Raw genomic sequence first — 19,699 nt, forward strand, 5'->3', positions numbered from 1 at the left:
TATTTATAAAAAAAAATTTAGACTTTTTTTTTCTTTCAAATAAAGTCATTTTTTTTTTTTTTAATAAAGTCCTTTGATTATTACCTTATTAAATAAATATGTCATTATTTTTTTTTATTTTTTGAGAGTATAAGGTATGAATTTACCTCATACTTTTTTAGAGTATAGAATAAGATTTGTGAAATTTGCATATTAAATTTTAACTCTAAAATTTTAAGCGTCGACAAACTAGGACTTGAGAAGAAGAAGTAAAAATGCACTACTAAACACTCGAAAATAATCGTCAAGGGCTCGGTATCTGGTATGGAATGATTATAATATTATTGAACTTTAATTAAAATTTTAAAAGTCATAAGCCTTTAATCATTAAATTGTTAAATTAAAAAACCTAAATAAAAGTTTCCCATTTATTTTTTGAGAGAGTCAAATTTCTACATAATCTTTGGATTAAAAATTTAAGAGAGTATTATAATAAATAAGTTTATTCTATACTTTTTCTATAATGTGTGAGCCCCTATTAGAATATTTTTTTATCATAAGTTTTAATCTTATCATTTATAAAAGAAAATTAGAAAATTATATATATTAAACATTCATAAAAACTAATGAAAAAAATTGTTTACCACATTTTTATATTTGCTACATAATAATTACATTTATTAATCGATTTTTTGGGTTCTTGTTTGTTGAGTTTTATTAACATAAAATAAAAAATCAGTTAAAAAATACAAATAAAATCCGGTGGATATAAATAAGATTGCCTAAAATAAGAAATTAAATTTCAAATTTTAAGGGTTTAAATATATGAAAATTTTGAAAGAATTTTCAATTTTGTTGTAAATTTAAACTAAAACAATTGAAATTTTTAACAAAATTTCATTAAATTTGGTTTGATAATATTTTGAAATCTCAAAAAAAATAAAAATTTCGAAAAAATTTCAAGAGAATTTTCAAAATTTAATTTCATGGCCTAGATTGCTTTAATTACGTTGATAAGTAAATGATATATATTTGTATCTTTACGAAGAAAATCCAATCCGGAATTTTTGGAAATTTCATATTTTTGTTTGCTCCTATGATTTTAACGATCCTGTCGTTTTCGTTCATTGAATTGTATATGATACTTTTATCAATCCAACTTTTCCTCCACTCAACCCAAAAAAGGAAAAAATCTGTTCGAGAATAAGCTAAAATTATTATTTTCCTTTTAATTACTCACCTAGAATTCAACGGAGTACCAAGCAAACCCGTCGTGTCCACTACACGACGAGGGATCTACCACCACCACTACACGTGCTCGTAGGGTAGCACAACACGAGGTTGGTCTAGTTAATTACGTCATAATTATGTCTGTCGTCTCTGACACTCTGATTGCAGCGCAACGACGTGTCGTAGACTTGTACTCAACCACACGCGTCCTCTGCTCAGATGAGTCGGCTTCAGCCAGCAACAGTTACAGACCCTTTTCTACTATGCATGTCAAAATTTTGACACATTGAAATGATTTTCCATGCAAGCTTCTCATCTGCCACTGCCCAACTGCAGCACAAAAACACAGCTTCTTCGGGTTTATCTTCAACACCCTCCATTAATCTGTAAGGGCAGTTGTCCTTCAAACAAATGTACCCATGAAACGATTCCACTTGAAGGTGATCTTCAAAATCTTGGATGTTCCCATCAGAACTTTCATTTGAGATTTTTGCAGATATTAGGCGAAGAAGCCAAGAGCATCTCTCAGTATTTGTGGAAGACAGAGACTCACCACCGGTGCTTTCGGTCTCTTCAAAGTTGCCAATACGAACAGGACAACAATAAGCAAATTGAACTTGGTGCTTCTTTTCTCCTAACATGAGCAGAAGCTCATCTTGGTGTACTACCTTGGCTTTTTTGCTTTTCTCCATAACCAAGACCCCTTCTGCTACCCTTTCATCACTTACTTGCAGTCGTGGAATGGAATTTCTGTTTTTCAAATTTGAACCATGTTGATCTTCTGAGCTGCTGCTTTTCGTGAACTGGAAGTTTGGATTCGAGCAACTTCGGATAAATGCGTCGGAAGCTACTGCTTTCACATAGTGGGTTGAAGGAACTGACACACTCTCATTATTTGCAGGGTAATAACATTCAATCCCCAGTTCAGACTGAATTTTTCCTTTTAGACTAACCATCTTAGGCTTCTCGCCATGAACAAGTATCACGTGCTTGGGGGAGAGAAATCTGACGAGATCCATAATCCCTTTGGCATCTGTATGAGGACTGAAAGACAATTGATGAATCTGGCAATGCAAAAATAATATTTAAGGACAATCATTAAGAACAGAAGAAACTTTCAAGTTATATTTAAAAATATTAAAAAGGAAAATTCAAAGGCTAATTTTTTTTTTTTAAGATGATTTGGAAATAAAAGATGAGGATGAACCTGGCATCGCACATCAATTTGCGTGTCCTTGTCCAGATCAATTTTTCGTTTACCAGACATCAATTTATGTCCTACGGTTCCAGCCACGCAATACCTAGAAAGAAAAAAGAAACAATGACTAAAAGTTCAACTTGGCACCCTATTTTGACGTATGAACAAAGTATCAAGGACATATGAACATGACATCCTCTCTTTAATTTTTTAAGAGCAGCAGGTGGCTCAACATAACTGGTACCCTGAAAATATATTTGAGAATTTACTGTGGTATTTGTTATAGTGATCACTGTCTAGGTACCAACCCAAAAGATTTTATTGGTATCTGATAATAAATTTTAGATTTATAAGATGATTACAAAAGGTGAAGGTGGTCAGTTAGCTACCCAGGCAATGTTATAAGATTCATTTCCGAAGGAGCCCAGTGCTTGAAAACCTCGAGTGAAAAACCACCACTGATCATCCCTGGCGTGGCAAACAGGACACAAGGTCCAGGAGCATCCATCATAGAACGATCAAAGTTGTGAACTGCAACATTTAAACATTCAAACTCATAAAAGTAAGATGGCGGGTTTATTCAATACAAGGTCCCTCAGAAAGTTAACAGATAAAAAATTACCATTTTTAAAATCAAATGCATTATGTGTGGAGTATGTTTCTTTGACTTTCTGGCTGGTCCAACTGATAAGCATCTTATAATACATATTGGCTTGAATGGTCAAACCTGAAAGGATTTGTATCATCAGTAGAAATTTGAAACACCGCTATATACCACGAAATTTAGGAAGGCACCTACAGAAATTGAGAAATTGTAGAAGATCTGGCACATCAGAAAAGTTTTCAGTCATACAAATAAATTTCCAGAGTCACGTCAAAGATAAAATTAATTACACTTTGATGTACTATAAAATTCCTGCTTGTACATTAGAAATTAAAAAGAAAAAGTTCCCATTGATCACAAATTTGTATGATCCATTTACCACTGTATAGGTTACAAAATATTATTTGATCAAGATTGATGCAATTATGCCCCTGGATAAACTTAATATTTGACAGCAAAGCATCCAGTTCAATAAGTGAGATCATAACATACAGTTTGACCACATATCCTGCAAGCAGTTGATAGATGTAAGAGGAAAGAACAGCAGCTAGTGCGAACCTGATGAGAAGTAAATAGGAATCTTTAGATTCATGCGCTCCCAGTAATCTTCCAACAAGATACAGAGTTCCTACATAAAATAGATCATCTTCAGGACAAAATTTCACAACCAACATTGGCACTTAGAATCATTATAGCACTAAACAGATTCAAGTATAGTTCTTTATTTCCGTCATAAATTGATTGATTTTTTTAAATAGATTCAAATTCCATCAATTCTAAATCTATGAATACAAATCTATCATCTAAAGCTATCCATTTTGAAAGGCATCAATAAGGTATGAAAACTACAATAAGTACACATGCAGGCTAACCGAAAGGAATCTTGTGATCGAAAACCAATTATTCAGGACTTCAAAGGTCTTTTTTGTTTTTCCTTTTTTTTTTTTCTTTGGGCCGCCAACATATAGCATAGGTAAAGGCATAAAGCATTATTCTGTATAACTGGTAGAACCTTTAACTACAAAATTATAAACTTGAAGTGGAAGTACAGATAAAGTCAAAGAAATTGAAACTACCATGATTAGAATACCTGAGCTCTTCCAAGAGCAAATGTAGGAATTAGAACTTTGCCCCCACCAGCGACACAATTATGAACCTGCATAAAATTATACCAGAGATAACAAACAAAACCACCTTCAGAAAGCAACAGTCACTGTTTCCTAACCTTGAAAATTCTAATTGACAAATCAATGAATCTCAAATGAGTCTGAGGATACATCTACAAATTATACTAGGAAACAACTTTTCAAAAATTGCTAAGTTACCAAAAACCCAAAATAAAACATTTAAACCAATTTCGACTGCCACCAGTTTTACAAAAGTGTACAACAGTACATACATGTATGAAATCATTAATACAAATTGATGCTTACAGTAAGGACATGCATATTTAAGAACCAAGGTTTTGATTATTATAACTATCCCTGAATACAAATTAAAACTATAACATGAACCGTTGAGACTTAAAATTTATCATTTACTCACAACTTTGAGAAATTCTCTTTCCCGACTATATTTTGAATCACGAATGGTTGTTGCATATGTGGACCTGTAACACGAAAAATGTTAGTGGAAACCTAATGCATAAGCAGGTGCATACACAAAGGTTTCTTGCATGAAAAAAATAAAATAAAATTTGTGCCCTACATTCATCAAAAAAGGAGATCCAAGAAAAAGGAGGATTGTTTAACAATACATAAGTGCAAGGTCCAAATAAATATACAAGATTATTTGCAGACAGGCTACATTAAACACTTAAACAAAGCATCAAACACACAGGCACACACATCCCATACTCTGAGATAAGAAGGTCCAAATGTAGTCGATCAATTTGAGCTGCTCCAAGATGTCTATCTGGTGTCATATTATAGTCTCCTGTGTACACCATAGAAGCATCTCCCACCTTTGCATAAAACATTGCAGCTCCAAGAACCTTAGAAGCATAATAAAGTATTAGGACTCAAGTAATGACATCATAAAAGTAACAAATAATATTGACTTCAGAGGAAAACAAAAAACAAAAGGAAATAGGAAAACTATAATTCTTTTGCAGTGCATGCAAACATATTTGTCAAGATATAATTCTTACATGTCCTGCATAGTACGCACGTATTTGAAGGTCTTTATCAACCTGCACTGTCTGCTTCAGATCCACAGGTATAACTGCATTGAGGAACCATATCAAAAATACCCCAACACATAATTACAGAATAGCTGCATTTGATTTTTGAACAGCACCATATCCATCCCAAAGAATACAAACACAACTCTTATCTACATGTTTGCATGTATTGCAGAGAGCTTAACTTGTAAAAATTTTCAAGGAGAAAATTGGTGTACCTTTCTTCATGCATTCGACAATGTGATCGGACGTAAATTGTTCTTCCTCACCCCTTCGCTCAACCATAACTTTTCGATAGTCCTCCAACATTAAAGGAGACAATGCCTTTGTTGGATACTGCAATACACTTAAAAAAATGGTTATAACAAGAACATGAACACATCAATTGACACGGACATTTCACCGAGCACCTTACCGTCATGTATATGGGACCATTATAACCACAGACTTCAGTGAAGTACGGGAGGGCGCCGACGTGATCTAAGTGACTGCCCAATTGCAAAAAATCAATTAACAAGTGGGTGATGATGGTGCATCAAGAATTTACAAATTTAAAGTGGGTTTTCTTACAAGTGGGTGATGATGATGCAAGTGAGGGAATGGTCGAAGTTTGGGCCGGGCTTGGGCTTGGGGATGAGAGAGAAGTCAGGGAAGCGGCGGTGGTCGACATGGCCCATATGCATTCCGCAGTCGAACATGATTCGCTTCTCATTGATTGTCACCACTACACAGCTCTTACCTACCTCTTGCCCAGCGCCTGAGACCATAAAACTTAATTTTTAGAAAGATTAAAAAAAATATTCAGAGAGCGAGAGAGAGATTTTGGGTGAAGAAGATAAAGAGAAATAATATGGGAAGAGTTACCCAGGACGAGAGTGTCGATGGCCATGAGATGCGCAGCTTCTTGGCGCGCTTTTGATTCTCTCTTTTTGTGTCTTGTCGCAGAATTTAAATAATAGCCGTTAGCGTAACATAGACGCTCAGAGACATGGGCTTATAGACATAGACCAACCTAGCCTACCTAGGTTAGCGTAAAATTGACGCTCAGAGACATAGTGTTACGAAGCTGTGATTTGCTTAGTCACAACTTATAGTCACATTTATTATTTTACTGTTTTATCTTTTAAATTGATTGTAACTGCTAGCTGGCAGCCTAGGCTTGGATAAATTGTTTATTAACGCAAGTATATATGCCAACAGCTCTTTCTTTGTAAGGCAGTGATTAAATAGAAAGTATCAATGAAATATCCTCTGGAGTCTTCGTGACTCCAGCTCTTCCTTCCATCTTCTCCTTCTTCTTCATTTCCTCTGCATATTCAGGTCAAGGTTGAAAGGGGTCTAACATTTGGTATCAGAGCCATTTGATCCTTGTTCCCTTCCTGTGTATGCCCCGCTACCTCACCCGCGCGAAGCAAATGGATGCCCGTCTGACCGCCGTTGAAACTTCCATCACCGCTTTCACTACCGACCTTCAATCTTTGAGGGATTCCCTTCCAGCCACCATTGATGCACAACTCCGTGTGTATTTTAACCAGCTCCGCCGTGACCTCGCTCTAGGGGGAGGGGGTGGATCGGACGCTGAAGATGCAGCGGAGAACGCTGATGGTGGTTATTATCGTCGCCGTCGTCCTGATGAAGGGGGGGGGGAGGAGCGCAGCGTCAACCATGGCCACATCGGATCGATTTTCCTTGTTTTTCCGATGGGGATGATCCATTAGCTTGGATCTACAGAGCAGAGCAATATTTTTCTCTCTACAACACGCCCGAGCATCAAAAAGTGGTCATCGTCTCTTTTCATCTCGAGAACGAAGCACTACAGTGGTTTCGTTGGATGGATTGCCTAGCGACGACACCACGTTGGGAGGATTTCACTCGTGCGTTTTGCAGAGAATTTGGGCCATCAGAATTTGATGATAGTACCGAGGCTCTCTTCAAATTGAAGCAAACAGGTATTCTCAAGGATTATGTTACTGAATTTCGCCGATTGGCAAATCGTACTAGAGAAGTTGGACCTATTTTACTTAAGAGTTGTTTTCTGGGAGGCTTAAAGAAGGAATTAAAATTTGATGTCAAGTTGATGCGTCCTTCGACTGTTCATGAGGCAATTGCTCTGGCTGCTCAAATTGATGCTAAGTTGAGTGAACTCAAGCCTGTAGTTAAACCCTCACCAATTCCAGGTTCTGGCTCTGCTGCAAAGCCATTAGCCATCTTACCACCACCCAATAATACTGTTAAGCCTGCTGGGTTACCCATGTTCAAAAAATTGACACCAGAAGAAGTCCAATTGAAGAAGTCTAAGGGCCTTTGTTTTTACTGTGAAGAAAAATATACACGGGGTCATAGATGTAATCAGAAACAACTATTGGTTCTAGATGTGAATTGGGAGATGGAGGATCAAGAGTTAATAGATGAAGAAACTGTGGTTGATTCCTCTGGGGAATTACAACAAATGGAGCTTAGTGAGTGTGCATTTTATGGTACATCAGCCACGAAGTCTATCAGAACCATGAAAGTTGCAGGTTTCATTGGAAATTGCCCTGTAACTATTCTTTTGGATTCTGGCAGTACTCACAACTTTGTGGATGGTAGGTTGATCAAAAAGCTTGGCTGGAAGTTAAACCCCACTATTGAGTTTGAGGTGTTGATAGCCGATGGGGGTAAAGTTAAGAGTAAAGGGTGTTTGAACACCACTCTTTCTATGAGTGATTATGTGTGTGACTCAAGTCTTTTTGCCTTACCTCTTGGGGGTTGTGATGTGGTCCTAGGTGTGCAATGGTTATCCTCAGTAAGCCTTGTGTTATGGGATTTCCAGCTTCTGACTATGGAATTTAGCGTGGGAGCAGTAAAATATAAGATAGAAAGCACTCAACCTCAAGCACCTTTGGTACAAGAAGCTATTCTGCAACAACTTGAGAGAATTTTGCATACTTCAAGTTTCGGAATCTTGCTTTATTCTATGGCAGCCGACAAAATTGAAGCATGTGATTTGAACACCAAGCAGTTGGAGGAATTACAAGAAGTTTTGTCAGAATTCGATGATGTCTTTCAAAGCCCAACTACCCTACCACCAAACAGACCCCATGATCACAAGATTCCACTCATTCCAGGAGCTAAACCACCTAGCATCAGACCCTATCACTATGGCCCACTACAGAAAACTGAAATTGAGAAAGCAGTACAAGAGTTGTTGAGTTCAGGGTTTATACGGGCAAGTCACAGTCCTTTCTCGTCTCTTGTGTTGTTGGTCAAAAAGAAAGAAGGAACTTGGCGAATGTGCATGGATTACAGGGAGCTTAATCAAGTCACTATTAAAGATAAGTACCCCATACCATTGATTGATGACTTATTGGTTGAATTGCATGGTGCTAAGTATTTTACTAAGCTGGATTTGAGATCAGGTTACCACCAAATTAGGATGGATCCTGCAGATGTGGAGAAAACAGCCTTTAGAACGCATGAAGGCCACTATGAATTCTTGGTTATGCCATTTGGGCTAACCAATGCACCTGCATCCTTCCAAAACCTTATGAATGATGTGTTTAGACCATTTTTGAGAAAGTTTATATTAGTTTTTTTTTATGATATATTGATTTTTAGCAGGAGTTGGGAAGAACACTTGTCTCATTTGCGGCAGGCTTTGCAAATACTTCAACAGAATCAACTTTTTGTTAAAAAGCAAAAATGTGCTTTTGGTCAAAGTAAAGTGGAATATCTAGGCCACATTGTTTCTAGAGAGGGAGTGGCAGCTGACCCATCAAAGCTGCAAGCCATTGTGGATTGGCCTATTCCCACAACAGTCAAGGAGTTAAGGGGATTCTTGGGGCTAACAGGTTACTACAGAAAATTTGTACCTGGTTATGGTAAGATTTGTCAGCCCCTATATCAATTAACCAAGAAGGAAGGGTTTCTTTGGACTGATGCTGCAACTTAAGCCTTTCAACATCTCAAGAGTATCATGGTATCACCACAAGTTCTAGCTTTACCAGATTTCAATTTACTCTTTGAAATTGAGTGTGATGCTTCAGGGAATGGAATTGGGGCAGTCTTACAACAAAGGGGAAGACCAATAGCTTTTACAAGCCAATCTCTAGGTCCTAGGAATCAAGCATTGTCAACATATGAAAGAGAACTCATTGCTATTGTGCATGCAGTGAGAAAATGGCAAGGATATCTACAAGGAAGACATTTTGTGATTAAAACTGATCACAACAGTTTGAAGTTCTTTTTGAATCAAAGGGCTAACACTCCATTCCAACAGAAGTGGGTGGCTAAGTTGCTTGGGTTTGATTATGAGATACAGTACAAGCATGGTACTGAAAATGTTGTTGCAGATGCTCTCTCCAGAGTTCATGGTGCTGAACAACTTGCAGAAACTCCCCTGAATGGTCAATTTGAATGTACAGCAATCTCTTACCCTTACTTTGGATGGTTGGATGAACTGAGAAGACATGTGGAGCAGGATGAATGGATAATTAACAAGTTGCGAGAATTGGCTGCTGTAGATGCAAGTACTGATCAGCAGTCTAAATTGCGAAAATTTCGGGTGGATAATGGGTTTCTCAAGTATCAATCCAGAATTGTCCTCAGTCCAACATCAACATGGAGGGTTAAAATTTTTGAAGAACACCATGCTACTCCCACAGCAGGTCATCCTGGGGTACTCAAAACTTATCAAAGAATAAAGAGAGGTTTTTATTGGCAGGGAATGAAAAAAGATATCAGAAAATGGGTTGCAGAATGCTTAGTATGCCAGCAGAATAAGTATGAAACTATAGCACCTCCAGGTTTGTTACAACCTCTACCAATTCCAACCCAAGTTTGGACTAATATAAGCATGGATTTTGTAGTTGGGTTGCCATTATGCAAAGGTAAATCAGTAATTCTAGTGGTGGTAGACCGATTGACAAAATATGCACATTTTGTTGCCTTGGCTCATCCAATCACAGCTGTCATAGTAGCTCAAGTCTTCATTAATCACATTTTCAAGCTCCATGGAATGCCATCTTCTATTGTGAATGATAGAGACCCTATATTTGTGAGTGATTTTTGGAAGGAATTATTCAAATTGCAGGGTTCTAAATTGAACATGAGCTCAGGGTATCACCCTCAAAGTGATGGGCAAACTGAGGTAGTGAATAGAGATGCCTTGAAACCTATTTGAGGTGTTTTGCAGGATATCAACCTAAGAAATGGGTCCAATGGTTAGCATGGGCAGAATGGAGTTATAACACTGCCTTCCATACATCTGCAAAAGCAACACCATTTGAGTTGGTCTATGGATATCCACCACCACATGTTAATTCTTATGAAGTTGGGTCTGCAAGGTTGGATTTGGTGGAACAGACACTCATGAAGAGGGACAAGATCATATCCATGCTCAAGACAAATCTGAAAGTGGCTCAAGAAAGGATGGAGACTCAAGCTAACAAACACAGAACTGAGAGAGAATTCAGTGTGGGTGATTTTGTTTATTTGAGGTTGGTTCCTTATCAACTGCAATCTCTGGCTTCTCATTCTTTCCACAAGTTACACCCAAAGTTCTATGGGCCTTATGAGGTCATTGAGAGGATTGGGAAGGTAGCATACAAGTTGAAATTGCCTGTAGGAACCAAGATACATCCTGTTTTTCATGTCAGTTGTTTGAAGAAACATCTTGGTACAGCTGTGACCCCAATTGCTACACTTCCATGCATTACAGAAGATGGAACTCTACATGAAACCCCTGAAGCTGTGTTACAGAGAAGGATTTACAAGAAGGGAAATGATGCAGGTACTCAATTTCTTGTTCACTGAAAGGGGTTTAGTGCACAAGATGCAACTTGGGAAGATTATGATGACTTCACCAGCCAGTTTCATGATTTCCAGTTTTGAACAACCTTGAGGACAAGGTTTATGTTAAGGGGAGGGTAATTGTTACGAAGCTGTGATTTGCTTAATCACAACTTATAGTCACATTTACTATTTTACTGTTTTATCTTTTAAATTGATTGTAACTGCTAGCTGGCAGCCTAGGCTTGGGTAAATTGTTTGTTAACGCAAGTATATAGGCCAACAGCTCTTTCTTTGTAAGGCAGTGATTAAATAGAAAGTATCAATAAAATATCCTCTGGAGTCTTCGTGACTCCAGCTCTTCCTTCCATCTTCTCCTTCTTCTTCATTTCCTCTACATATTCAGGTCAAGGTTGAAAGGGGTCTAACACATAGGCCCATAGATATTGAACGACCCGGCCCAATTTTTGTTAGCTTAAGTGCGAAACATGGACGCTCCCACAGCATACCCTAACCTACTGATATGAGACAGCTGGGAAGAACTTTCTTGTATCAGGAACACTGACGTGGCATTGCAAAATAAAGAGGAGAGAGCTTTGAAACATAATCCACCATTGCTATATTTAGTGATGTCACGTCGGTATCCCTAACATGAGATTAGGAAAATCCCACTTCTTTTTATTCTCTCTCTCCACTCGCGACACATCCACTTCTCTTTTTTTTTTTTTCGTCTGAAATAGGAATATAATTTGAGGAAATTGCACGTCCATGATCCATGCCTTTGGGATTCAGTTCGAGGCTGGAATGAAGCAGAGAATTTTCTGGTTGTTTATTTCATTCCATACCATAAAGATATCATTATAGGAAGCAAAACACTAGTTGATGTTAAAAATTTAAAAATTAAATAAAATCTCCACCGTCCAAACCCATGTAGATTTTCCATTCCAAACCATAGTGGTACGTAGTAAAGCCATGACATCATGGTATTTAGCCCAATCCCACTAAGCTGGGAGCGTATGATTGGTACTACATTAGAATTTAACAATTCTACCAGATATAACCAGGGGACTATAGATGAATTAACACAACCACAAAAGATCTGATCTTGATCTGGTTACAAAAATATTAACAAACCCTGAACCAACAACAATCACACTAGCTGCAATTACAAATATAAACTGCAAATCAACGGTCGAAGTAAAAGCCAATAAGCTACCTATACAACAACACAACCATTGCCCACTCACGAAACCTCACAAAAGGTTAGCCCAAAGTCAATCTTCTTCCCTTTCTGTTTTTCGCTGATCTCTCTAAGCATGGGAATAACAATCTATGTCAGAAGCATACCGACTTCTTTCTCAGAGTCTCTCTCATTTCTGGATTTCATCTCTTTGCCAGCTTCTCTTTGCCAGCTTTGGTGTACACAGTATCATCGGCATGCCAGCTACAATCTTGTAATCAATCACAGTACGGGGAAAGGAACAAGTAGGAATAAAATGTGGAAAATGGAAGAACAAGGCCTATGCAGATTAACACCTTTCTGCAGCTGCAATTAGGATTTTTGTCATTGGGTGCTGCGTGTTAACCCACCTCGTGCCAAACCTCTGCACAATATGAGAAACGGGTCAACTTCTACAAGTTTACTGAAAACAATAATCAAAAAAGAGAAGCAACTATCATCAAAATGTCGCTACATAAAGTTTAAAATAAGCCTCTACATGAGCCTTTCACTTCAAATAACAAGGTGGCTGAGTTCAATCAACCAATATAGTGACAGTTTACAAACTCATATATTGGATTACATATATGGATATTATATGTAATTTGAAGGTATAAAGTACCAAATGTAACATAATTACACAAGTGAGGGGATATATATACTATAATGAGTCACATCATCATTGCCAGTCTCTTTATTAGTAAGCAATGCATGCTAATATGAATGCATTGAATAAATGGTACAACTAGTTTGGTCCAAGGCATTACAAGTGGTAAGAGATTGAAATACAAGTACCTTCCAGAAAGCACCTGCGCACTGTTGACCGAGCCTTTGGAATTACCGAACCGCTTGGCCCTATTCTCATGTTCTTTGTCCACACGCATGGCAGCTACCTCCTTCTCCATGGCAGCCACTTCTCTTCTCATCTTCCTTGCCTCAACATCCATTGCTTTAGTCAAGGTCTCTACCTTCTTGGCTAACATCTGAATGACAAGAATCACAACCAAACACTTAACCAGGAGTATAAAATACAGAATCATAAGACTGATAGGAAAAGAATATCAACCTCAATAGCGTCATCCTTATCTTTCAGGCTTTGATCTTTCTCATGACCAGCTTTCCTCAAAGCTACTACCTCTTTCTGCAGCATATCAAACAAAACCCCTGGGACACTATCCTCCGTATGGACCGTATCCACAGTTGAGAACTCATTTGGCTTATCATCTGAATTTCCTTTCCAGTTATTTTGTACTTCACTATCCTTGGTTCCCTCACAAGACTGGTTGAATGAGTAATTGGGGCCCGTACCATTTAAGAGAACCTTACCCCTGTCCAATGACCTTGTGCCACCATCAAATGATTTTGATGTGCCTTTAGCATGCTTCAAGACTGAACTGGTGCTAGAGGACAAAGATCTGATCGGTGTTCTCTTGGGTAAAAAACCATTGGAAGTTAATTTTGAGATGTTATCAGCTCCACCCAGGGACTGACGTCGAGAGGGCCCATTGCTTGTACTTCTTCCCTCTGCTGTGCTGCGATTAGCACTGTAAGAAGATCCTCCTCTCACACTCTCTTCAAGCACTTTAAGTCGCATTTGAAACTTTTCCTGTTAAATACAAAAGAGAAGTTTTACTCTACATAACATCCCAAAAATATAATGCAAACGGATTTGGCATTGGTTGCAAAACCAGATTATTACTTTCAACTGAGCTTCAGACTTGGCAGTTCGCTCAGTTATGGCTAGCTTGTCACGAAGTTGTTGCATTTCTCCCTGTGAGAATACAGTATGCTAATTAGGTTACAGGAAAAAGTAGAAGCCAAACATTTAAAGTTTAGTTCAAAGAAAGCCAATAAGAAGCTAAGAGCCATCGTTCGAACAAAAGGAGAATAGAAAACGCCACCTGCAAGAATCTCCGTTCTTCAAGCCATTGTTTTACAGGCATCACTTTGTCGTTAGCATCTTTCCATTCATTTGCTACCACTACTGCTACTCTGTTTGCTGTTACTTTTGCACGAGCCAACTCACGATCTAGAGTTTTCCTTTCCTCCTGAGAAAAAACAAAACCATACCTCTTCAATCTTAAGAATGCTTTCAACTATAGGTTACAGGTAAATATTAAGCAACCACAAAGATTAAGCATTTAAATATGTTTGGCATATTACATTCATCTCCTGAAATTTCCGCTGATAATCCCTCACAGCATTAGCTGCTGCACCTCCAGCAAGAACAGCCTCTTCCAATTCCCGCACAGTCTGAGTAAGCTTTTCAACCTCGGCAACCTTTTGTCTATGCATTCTGTCTAAAATTTTATTTTCTTCCTGACACATATAAGCAGTAGAAATATAAATTCACCCTGGTCGTACACCAAAAGCACGAAAACTATAAATACAAAATTCTGTACAGTCGCCAAAAGAAGAAAAGAAAAAAAGGTCTAATGCACTTAAAGAGAGGAATGGCATGCATGATCTTGCACTTACCTGACAAATTTCTATCTGTTTCATCAACTCTTGGTTTTTGTTCTGAAGATCATCCACCATAGAGGCCTTAGCCAATGCAATTTGAACGGTCCTCTCAGCCTCAAGTAAAGCTGCTTCTTTTGATTTGGTAAGGCGATCTAAAGCTTTGTTATCATCTTGAAGCTTTGCAATCTGTAAGGACCAAAATAACCAATCAATGACAATTACAATCTCCATACACAATCCTGTTTTACTCAGGCAACGGAATCACAATCATATGTTTAAGGACACAGAAAGTACCTCTTGCCGAGCAAGCCTGAGCTCAGCCTCCAGAGGTGCAAGAATAGCTTCAATGGGAGGCATATCATCGTCCTTTTGAGCAGCATGAACCCTCCGTAGAGTAGCTTCAGCTGCAAACTGAGCTGCCATGGAAGCTTTCTTCTCATCAATGATTTTCTTTATTTCAAGATTCTGCAAAACAATTTTTTACAATGTAGCATTGTAATAACAAAGTATACATAACCAAAGTGAAAATAAGAAAGCAAAAATTAAGAAAATTTGAAAGAAGGTTCAAATAATACTTTGCTTTCTAGAAGTGATTCTGTTAACTTCAGCTTCTCATCCACCTTTGACAGTTCTTCAGTGAGCTGCAATGTAACCAAAAGACAGACGAAAAGAAAATTCAGTAACCAGTTCAAAGAAATAAGAATTCTTAAACGAAAAAAAAGGGGAGATAATTCCCACATAACATATTACATATATAAAAATATACAATGTCCAACATTCCAGATGAGCATAATGCCAAAAGTTTCCTCCTTAGAATATTTCCAACAATTTAAGTGTCACAATAAAGATAGAGGAACCATGAGCTATATAGCCTATATATATATGTGTGTGTGTGTATTGCAAATATAAGAAAATGTGCCAATTAAGGTTGTTGAGCTTTTTCTAACAAGCTTACATGCAACAATATTGCTCCAATAAAAATATGAAACCCCATAAATGCAACAACGATCTATTTCAACAATGAGATTGCATGTTTAATTTCAGCACTCGTCATAACAAATAGACAGTGGCAAAAATGATTTCAGAAGAAATATAAATAATTATAGAAACAAACATTACCAAGGTCATTTGAAAGTTCTAGATGGATATTGACTACATAAACAAAATCAAGTTGAACTAATTTTCTTTTTTCAACCTTTTCTTAATAAAGAAATTAAAATTAATAGATGGACAATATGGCAGCATATCAAAGAAGCACCAGAAATGGACAAAACCAATAATTTTAAAACATTTTAACAAATATAACACCTTCAAATAGGAAAAAATCAGTCAATAAACAGAAGCAAGATAGAAGGAAATCCTGGGAAAGTAAGAATATATGCTATTGACAAAAAGTAAGATGCACAGTTCAATTACATTTTGAGCTTATTAAGCAATAAGAATGGAAGTTTTAACCCAAAACCAGTTAAGCAATAAGAATACAAGCTATATTCTAATAAGGAACAAATATGCCAGTTCTAGCTGGAACATGTAGCGCAGTCCTTCAGAAATGGGACCTAAAATTAAAATAACCATTGCCCATCAATTACTAGAAAAAAGTTCCCCATTGTTCATGATAATAATTAGACTAACCAAAGGTTTACTCCTGCAATTTCCAAGATAAACCTTCCAATTAATGGGAAAATATGGGCTAAATGTAATTTTCACTATCAAAGCAAAAAACATGACCAAAAATAATACTCCAAACGAGACTCTTATAGCACGGAGAGAAAACATTTCAGGAAAAAAAAAATAAAGGAGTTAAGATTGAAATTCAATCACAGACAAACGCAAAAGGAGATTGGCATAGATGCCAACCCAGAAATCCAGAAGTCAATATTTAAATACAGTATTTCTACACATAAAAAATCTCTGTTTCTGTTTTCTCGAAAAATAAATGCAACAGAGATTGACGAAAATAACCTCTTCAACAGCCTTTTCTCTAGCTCTATCAGAGAGCTTGAGAGCCCTGATCTGAGCCTGTGCCTCTCCTAACTCTCGGTCCTTATCTGCAAAACTCACACAAAACGACAGTCAAAAATCGAGAAACGACACTCGAAATCGAACAAAACTAGCTGCAAATCTCCAGGAAACCCGCGGATCGAGCCGCATTCGCACCTCTGACTTCATTCTCGAGCCGATTGAGCTCGACCTTGACCGGATCCGAGCCGTGCAAGAGGTTAATGAACTCGTCGCCGTCCATGCTCGGCCTCACGAATCCTCTTCTCCGCGACGAGCTCTTCCCCTCCTTGAACGATCCCGACACCGTCAGCGGCGGCGGCGTCGGAGTAGCCCCCTGCGCCGGTCCATTGCCGCTGAGCTCCGTTACTGGAGCCGCACCTCCTCCGTCGCCGGAAACCTCCTCCATGGCCGATCTGAGTGGCACACTCTCTTTCACATCCAAATGCAGCTCAGGATCCGAAATGCTAAGGGCTTCAAATCGTCGATAAATATGTGGATACACAGATTATGCGGATATGTAGATATAGAGAGAGAGAGCGAGAGAGAAAGAGAAGGAGAGAGAAGCTTTGGAAAAATGGTGATTTGTAGAGAGAGACAGAGAGTGGGTTTCTCTTTCTTTGTTTTTCTCTCTCTAGATTGTGATTTAAATCTGGTTCGGGCTAGAGAGAGAGTGATTAGATTTAGTTTGATTAATTTTAAATAGGGTGCGGAAGAGGAATGGGGACGCTTTGCTGTGAAGCAGACACACTACTGCATGAGACTGTCTCTCAGTGTTGTAAGTAAACCTCCTTATTAAAATAGTTAATACTACTACTTTCTTTCCTTTCATTTTTCTTTTCTTTTTTTGTTTTTTTGTTTTTCTGTTTTTCTGTTTTTCTTTTTGGTTTGGGCTTTTAGGCCTTGCTTGGCCTTCCTTAGGAAGTTATGATACGCCTGATGCGTAATGCGCACTCTCACGCAAAGATTAAAATATGAATACCGCTGCTGACTATGAATTCCCAAAGATTAATTACTCAGTTAGTTCTTTAATCTATATTTTTTATTCATGTCGTTTTGGAAATTTGGACTGAGGTATCTGAAAGTATCAAAAAAAAATTAAAATGATGGAATTTGTGAAAATAGGATTAAAGTTTAAGAGAGATAATTACAGATTTAGTCAACTTATTTTATACTTAGTTCAATTTTGGTCCACGATCTTTTTAAGTTCTGTTTTGGTTCACTAATTGTTCCACTTGTTTAATAAAGATCTAGATTTGTTTTCTCAAATTTGTCTTGCCTTTTACCCTATCAAATCTCAGTCAAATTCAACAAACATACATTTGTTTTAAAGCTATGCATCTCCACTTTACAACCATATAAAGATCATTCAAATTTGAGTTCTAAAACTCAAGATAATTAGTTTCAAAGTAGAGTATCCGAAACTATCAATTTTTCTTAAAAAATTTTCAGATTTTTCAAACTTCACCAAACTTCAATTCTCTTTGATTCTAATACTTCAAATTGGTTCCTATGACTAAGAAATGATAAAATATAACTTATACTTCAATTATAATTGAAGAAAACACAACCAAAATGATGTAAAATCATAACTTAAAAAAATCATAAACAAAAATTGAACTAAGCATAAAATAAGTAGACCAAAATTGAACTTAAAAAAGATCGTAGACTAAAATTAAAATAAGTATAAAATAAGTGAACCAAATTTGTAATTTTCTCAAGTTTAAGAATTTTGTTTGGCTAATATTTTAAGTATAATGAGATTTGTGCGAAATATATCGCATCAATTTAGTCTAGGTTTCCAGGCCAAAATAGATAAAATTAGTCTAGGGTCATGCATTTGAGTTTCAGGGTCTAATTCCAAATCTTTTGCTTGGAGTCTAGTATTATGAGTTTTAAATTAGAGATTGGAATTTAAGGTTTAAATTAACTCTCGATTTCATATGCTTTAAGTATAGAGTTCAGAGTTTGTTATGTAGATTTTAAAGTTTGGTAAGTCAATTTTTCATGGAATTTAAAAATAACATCTATTATCTAAAAAATTGTAATTTTGAATCATCCTATTCGGAATCATTTGAAATTAATAGCATCTATTTATATGTTTATGTGAACTTAAACATGGAGTTTTAGATTCTAAAATCCAATTTTGAAATCCCTCCATAAGTTGAATACTGCTCTTCCTTCTTATTCTTTTTCCATCAACTTTCCTTTACCAAAAAAAATCCGAAAAATGAAAAACTAATGAATAGAGAGCATTGAATAAGTGAGAGAATCAAACCCAAGAAGAAAATTGATGAAACATTAAATCCGAAATTTTAGATTGCATAAAAAATCTGCTCTAAAAACAAACCAGAAAAAAAAAAAAGTGAAACAAATTTTACCTTTGTAATTCAATTTTCTGTTCCAAACAATGAATTTTTCCTCTTCTTTCTCATTTTGTTAGGGTACATTGAGAACATTAATCAAGATGAAAAAGAAAGAAAAAAAACTAAACTCCAATGCGCATTGGTATACAGTACACACTATTTTTGTGTTGGTTAAGTCTGCAATAGATTCATTCCATTCTTATTCTTTATTCTCACCATAATTATTAATAATTAGGAATTGTAAAGCTTAATTAATTAATTTATACTCTTAGCCTCTTAGGACGACTAGTTTATTTTTACAATCTCACGTAGTAAAACAACAAGAAAAATTTGTATCAATCACATTTTTTTTGTCGAATACTCAAGATAAGTTTTGAAGAGAGCCAAGTGATGCATCCGCCTCAAATTTCCTAATGCTCAAAAAAAAAAAAAAAAATCATTTTAATGCATGTTTATAGAGTCTGGACTCTATTATTATGATTTGCCTAAACTCCAAAATCTTATTACTGTCTTTAAGTATACCTTCTAGGCTTCTACATATTACAAAGCTTTAGTTTCTCAAATCTCACGAAAAATGGGACAAGATGAGCATCCAATCTACCAAGGAATGTGTTTGTGGATAAATCCACATGGATTCAATGGCCAATCACAAATCAACACGTAACCCACCAGGTCCCATTTTTTGCTCTGA

The 19,699-nt window shown here is 36.8% G+C and overlaps 2 protein-coding genes across 5 annotated transcripts; both read right to left on the reverse strand.

Moving 5' to 3' along the window:
* Positions 1–972: 972 nt before the first annotated feature.
* On the reverse strand, positions 973–6,179 carry CPSF73-II (cleavage and polyadenylation specificity factor 73 kDa subunit-II). Of its 4 annotated transcripts, none has more exons than XM_086231690.1 (13): positions 6,058–6,179; positions 5,764–5,964; positions 5,609–5,681; positions 5,412–5,529; positions 5,161–5,234; positions 4,868–5,004; positions 4,557–4,620; positions 4,102–4,167; positions 3,570–3,639; positions 3,030–3,134; positions 2,797–2,938; positions 2,417–2,510; positions 973–2,273 (listed from the first exon to the last, which is right to left on the reverse strand). In XM_086231690.1, the coding sequence occupies exons 2-13, from the start codon at positions 5,958–5,960 to the stop codon at positions 1,440–1,442; spliced, it is 1,974 nt and encodes a 657-aa protein (XP_086087816.1). In that variant the 5' UTR covers positions 5,961–5,964; positions 6,058–6,179; the 3' UTR covers positions 973–1,439. The 4 variants fall into 4 exon arrangements, with proteins under 4 accessions (XP_086087816.1, XP_086087815.1, XP_086087817.1 ...); XM_086231689.1 differs by having other exon boundaries at positions 5,764–5,950; positions 6,058–6,166; XM_086231691.1 differs by having other exon boundaries at positions 2,026–2,253; positions 5,764–5,950; positions 6,058–6,166.
* Positions 6,180–12,016: 5,837 nt separating this feature from the next.
* Positions 12,017–17,380, reverse strand: LOC147295654 (microtubule-associated protein 70-1-like). The gene is made up of 11 exons (XM_086232953.1): positions 16,802–17,380; positions 16,607–16,692; positions 15,220–15,285; positions 14,939–15,109; positions 14,660–14,830; positions 14,345–14,500; positions 14,083–14,229; positions 13,881–13,952; positions 13,248–13,787; positions 12,977–13,164; positions 12,017–12,566 (listed from the first exon to the last, which is right to left on the reverse strand). Exons 1-11 carry the CDS (start codon positions 17,049–17,051, stop codon positions 12,527–12,529), a joined length of 1,887 nt encoding a protein of 628 aa, XP_086089079.1. The 5' UTR covers positions 17,052–17,380; the 3' UTR covers positions 12,017–12,526.
* Positions 17,381–19,699: the final 2,319 nt, after the last annotated feature.

This window comes from Dryas octopetala, chromosome 2 (assembly GCF_963921425.1).
Source record: "Dryas octopetala chromosome 2, drDryOcto1.1, whole genome shotgun sequence".
NCBI lineage: Eukaryota > Viridiplantae > Streptophyta > Magnoliopsida > Rosales > Rosaceae > Dryas > Dryas octopetala.